General features: G+C 44.5%; 1 protein-coding gene across 3 annotated transcripts in view; it reads right to left on the bottom strand.

Annotated features, from left to right (window-relative positions):
* The window catches only part of g6fl (g6f-like), a 9,851-nt gene extending 4,893 nt beyond the window's left edge, over window positions 1-4,958 (bottom strand). For 2 of the 3 annotated variants that reach the window (XM_025061300.1, XM_025061299.1), the window contains exons 1-5: window positions 4,340-4,957; window positions 3,619-3,951; window positions 3,170-3,439; window positions 2,842-2,877; window positions 1,999-2,328 (exon numbers count right to left, since the gene is read on the bottom strand). In XM_025061300.1, the coding sequence (XP_024917068.1) occupies window positions 1,999-2,328; window positions 2,842-2,877; window positions 3,170-3,439; window positions 3,619-3,951; window positions 4,340-4,412 (1,042 nt within the window). In that variant the 5' untranslated portion in view covers window positions 4,413-4,957. Of the gene's footprint in view, window positions 1-1,998; window positions 2,329-2,841; window positions 2,878-3,169; window positions 3,440-3,618; window positions 3,952-4,339 lie in introns of all 3 variants that reach the window. The other variant, XM_025061301.1, reaches the window with a different exon arrangement.
* Between the last annotated feature and the right edge of the window lie 228 nt (window positions 4,959-5,186).

The raw sequence follows: 5,186 nt of genomic DNA, 5'->3' as shown, positions 1-5,186 counted from the left end.
CGTACTGGTATCAGACTAACAGATTCTGGATGGAGAGAACAACAAGGACAGATTGAGTTATGGGGGTGATTTAAACAACACCACGGAGCCACCGAGGGAGGGGTCAGAATAATATATATCCATTACAGTGATTTGCTGCTAATGCATTGGTTGACTGTGACCGATGCTTAGTGTATCATCAAAATGAAATGAGAATCCATCTGGGTCTAATCAAGCTCCACACACTCAGGCTCATACATAAAAACACACTCATTTCAACCTTGATTAGTGTGATCAGTGTGGGCCTCCCACAGCCTCAGTGGGGGAGGGTGGGGGGGCAGCAGTTATAATCACACATAATGATACTTATAATGAGCCGAGGTAAAAATATATGCGTCACATGATCCTGTTTGTGTGTGTGTGTGTTGTGAGGGATGCAGATGTGTGAAGCGGGGTGACAGTGACAGTGACGGATCGGCTGGTCATGTCTGGGCAGCGGTGATGGATGTCAGTGGGACGGTGATTAGTAAAGCTTTCCAAGGCCTCGATGACAGGGCGTTCTGTGAGCATGCACGTACGTGTGTGTGGATCTGATTTTCACCACTTTAAATGTATGAATGGAGCTGTTAAAGGGAAATGATGTAAATACATTCATTTTGAGACAGAAATCTGGAGGAGATTTGTTTTTCCTGCTTAGACCCTGACAACAACAGCAGGAAACAATCATCTGATGGATGACGATACACTCAAGACACTACAGTACAGCAGGGCTGTCAGAAAATATCCACACACTGAAGTATATCCTGATCTAGGGGGTGGGGGGAATCAATCTAACCCACACACTGAGGGTGTTTTGTGCAATTAATGAATTCCGCGTAACTTTTAATTTTGAACTTCAATGGCACCCGTAGAGACGGAAGCGTCAGTCTCGGTTCGTAATTACGAATAGAGAAAAACGACAGAAGAAAGTCACATTGACGGTTTAGGGGAAATTATGAGGAAAGGAAAGGATTAATTGCACGAAAAGAAAGTTCAGTTTACGGAGGTTTTCTTTAGTTGAACGTTTTAATTTCGATGGCGTTGGATTAGTAATCCGCCGCTGAAACTCCGGTGAGTGTTTCAAAGATGGCCGTCGGCTAACGACCAACGGCTAACGGTGGTTAAATACGAGCTAAAATCCAGTCAGAGTGTTGTGAGTTTGTTCATGTTTATTTTATATTAGTTTGATTAAACCGAAATGGTGTTATGAATGACCATACAGTTATAATGTGTTAATGTGTTATCGATGACAATTGTTTAATTCCATCAGTTTAAATGTTGGGAAATGCATTTATAAATACTAGTAAAACCATCCAGTTCATGGAGAGGTCGTCTCTAAATTACGAGTTATAAAAAATTTAACACTTGATGTAGTATTTGAGTTCAATAAAAGATGATGGTTATTAGTAATTTTATTTCAAATTTCATTTGTATTTTATTTATTGTTCTGCACAATATTCGCAGTTGGTTTTTGTGAACCACGTGATTGACCGCAAGAATTCTTCAATTTGATTGCGAGCCAGACCCCTAGAGGGCGCTGTAGAGATCCCTGCGAGTAGACTGGCCGGCTAGGTCAGGATGTTTCACAGAGGAATCCACTCGAAACACGGAAGAGTTCCAGATAAGAAAGATAAGACATATATACTCGTGTCACAGTATCGCAGTATGTCGTCATATATTATAATATTGCCCCCGTGTCGTTACACACGCCCCAGTGCAGTATTTGCACCACAGTATTTGCAGTACAGTATTTTGTTGGAAAAAGTGTGAGAATGAGTTTATTGATCGGCACATTAATATAATTAAACAACAGTCATTAATCAATGTGTGTGTGTGGAGCTCCTCCAGTAAATATACTGTGTTTAAAGTACTAGTCACTGCCAGCTCTCAGATTCATAAATACAGCAAATATATAAAGTATAAAGTACATATGAGTATTTGTCTTATACCAACAACATCTGCTCTCATTATTCGTTCTACCTTTCAGCACGCTGACCTCAGTTCTCAGGCTCTTGGGCTCGTCATTCAGGTACACGTCACAAATGTAGAGACCACCATTAGTGACGTCAGGAGTGAGTCGAAAAGCGAAGCTCCCGGCCTCTGCGTTGTACGGCGGCCCAGCAAGCTCCAGTATCCCGGGCTGTACTGTGGAGGAAGTAGAATCCCTCCAGCGATCGTACAAGAATATGTGCGTCATGTTACTGTGTTTCTCTGTCTGCTGCCAGTAAAGCAGGACGTAGTCTCCGTTGTCATCTGGGCAGCTCAGGGTTATGGGCGTCAGAGCCTGTGTGGCAGTGGAGATGGGAGTGCCTGCAGAGAGGGGGCCCCGCAGAGCCAGGTTTGAAAATACTTCAGTACAACTGATATTTTTAACAGATTTTAACCAGTTGGTGATGAGTACTGACAAAGAAAGGATTTTGTCTCATAATTGTAGTAAAATCGTATTGTGAACAAAAACATTGATACTCATATCGTACCTTAAATTGAATGTATCGTTACATCCTCGAAGACACTGTGACTAGGTGATATAGGCAGGGATTACCAACTGGTGGGTCCCGGACCGGTGTCGTTCAGTATCAGGGTCACGGTGGGTTCTACTTTTAACGTACTTAATATTATCTTAAATATTATTTTATTTTCTCGGCCCATAATATGGTCCCACCTGAAACCTCGTGGAGGCCCTGGGGTCAGGGGTCGAGGAGTAATCGTCAGTTTAACTTTAACTAAATAATGTGTTCTAAAGTGCTGAGAGAAAGTTATTTTCCTCTCTGCTGAACTGCTGACGCTGGACTTTCTCACAGCCCGTGTTTATGAGTCACTTACTGTGTTTAACGTTGCCGATGGAAACCGTTTTATTAGCTGCAGAGACAAGGGAGGAAACAGTATTAAAAAGAAGGTCATAATAATCATCATCACGATAAATAATGAATCAAAGCAACTGCTCTAATATTCATAGGACGGTGGTTCAGTTCTACAGCGGGTGTTTGTGTTACTGCTCCATAAAAGTTAGTACATCAAACTGTAGCTACAGGAACGCTTCAATAAAGAGCAGCGTCGTGGTTTATGACATCATCGTTCACCTGTGCCATCGGCTGAAACACAACATACTGTAACAGACCTCATCTTAGTCTCATACATTTTCACTTCTTACCAATGTCAACTCTCACTCTGAAGACAGAAGAAGTGCTGTTGTTGTTGTTGTTGTTCCAGGTGGAAACTGTGCAGACGTAGATGCCCCCTTCACTGCTCTGGAGCCGGGGTAGTTTGGCCTCGGTGCTGGATTTTTTGTTTTTCTCACTCTTCATCGTTGTTCCGTGAGGCGTTGACCAGGTGATTTTGGAGACAGCGACGTCAGGCTGAACGCTGGCTGACAGCTGCAGCGTGCTCTGCTGGGTCACCACCGGGGACGGGAGGATCTGGACTGTTGATGAGGACAGACACCAGGAGTTAGTACTGCAGTACTGTAAGCAGGTAGGTAAACAGGTAGGCCCAGTAAGTACAGTGGACTGGACCAGTGGACTGGACCAGTGGACCGGACCAGTAGACTGGACCAGTGGACCGGACCAGTGGAGGTGACCAGAGTAAACACAGACTTCTTACCTCTGAGCACAGATAAAAGAATGATCTTCTCCTTCACTTTTCTCCCTTGCTGCCTCACCAAGCATGAGTAGAGACCCCCGTCCTCCAGCTTGGGATACAGACCCAGAGAGAAGACCCCCGACTCCTGGAAATTGGGGTCGATCAAACCCATCCAGTGTTTGGAGGCCACACCGGAGAACTGCTTCATTCTGTCAGCCGAGAGCAGCAGTTTCCATTGGTCGGCCTCAGATGACTTCAGCATCCAGTTTACGGCCACAGCGCCTCCTACTGTTTTATCAATGCAGACCAGAGTTGCGTAAGAACCCTCTTCAGCCACAACAATGTCATCCCAGACTGACAGAGAGAGCAGAGAAGAAGAAAAGATGAACATGAAATCATCATCTCTCCTTTGTGTCAACCACAGTCGTAAAAACAGTCGACTGTCACTGAATTGTTTCTGTCGATTTTTAAGCAGCGTTGATGTAAAACGACGTGAGATAAAACCCACGTTCCTGAACCTGTAAAAATTCACTTCAAGGCTTCAACTTTCTGAGTGAGTATAAACAGAACGACGTCTTTCTCCCAGCACCAGATGGCCAGACACATAAATGTTATCTGAACATAATACAGACTTCAAATCACCGGGCACGACAATAAGGAGGAAACAACGGCAGAAAACAGGACTGGAGATGTTGACTAAAGGCAACAACAGCTGGAGAAGCCAGCGGAGCGTTGAACCGACCTGTCCTGCTAACATCAGAGGAGTGCACGGCCAGCAGGGAAACAAAGACGGAGGTGAGGAAGACAGTCTCCATCGCAGGTCACAAACCTCCACGTCCTCCACGTCCTCCACGTCCTTCCACAGTGTTCCAGAAGAAGTTGTACTGCAGTAGTACTAACATCAGGATGTGGTTTCAACAACACACAGATAATCAGCNNAATTGCTGTCGCTTTTATTATCGTGTGTGTGTGTGTGTGTGAGTGTGAGAGGCTGATAATGTTCTTCAAACCAACAGTTCAAGATTAAATTCTGAAAAATTAGAAAAAAACACATGATCTTGACATTTTCTCACCAACGACGGGAGTGTGTATTTCTGAGTATATGATACTGTGTGTGTGTGTGTGTGTGTTAGAGAGAGACAGAGAGACAGAATTCTGTGCATAACAAAAGCCAAAGGATTGACAGATGAAATGTGAAGAAGTAAAGATTTTGCCGTGGTGTGCCCTGGGCCACATGTCTTTACGTCCCATCAATGTCTTTAATTAAACTAAAGGTATTATCAGCTCCTCTGAGCACTGTTACAGAGTTATCCATAATTACCATTGGGTGAATGGGGGCGGTGAAGAGAAACAACGAAGCGGTGAAAGACATGGGGGGGGGTAGTTATGTGTGGTGGGTGTGTAATGACAGGGTGAGAGCAGTGAGAGGGGTGAGGAGAAGTTGGAGGTGTTCAGCCAGAATGAGAAAACCCCGTGGAGAGGAGAAGTTGTGATTCAGGCTAACACAGTGTGTGACTTCAAAGAAGCTGGTAGCTGCTGCTACACCCCCCACCCCCCCACCCCCCATCCGTGGGGAAACAATCACCATA

This window comes from Cynoglossus semilaevis, chromosome 13 (genome assembly GCF_000523025.1).
Source record: "Cynoglossus semilaevis isolate Cse_v1.0 chromosome 13, Cse_v1.0, whole genome shotgun sequence".
NCBI lineage: Eukaryota > Metazoa > Chordata > Actinopteri > Pleuronectiformes > Cynoglossidae > Cynoglossus > Cynoglossus semilaevis.
The sequence above is the reverse complement of the archived record's forward strand: the minus strand, read 5'-3'. Positions and strand labels throughout refer to the sequence as shown.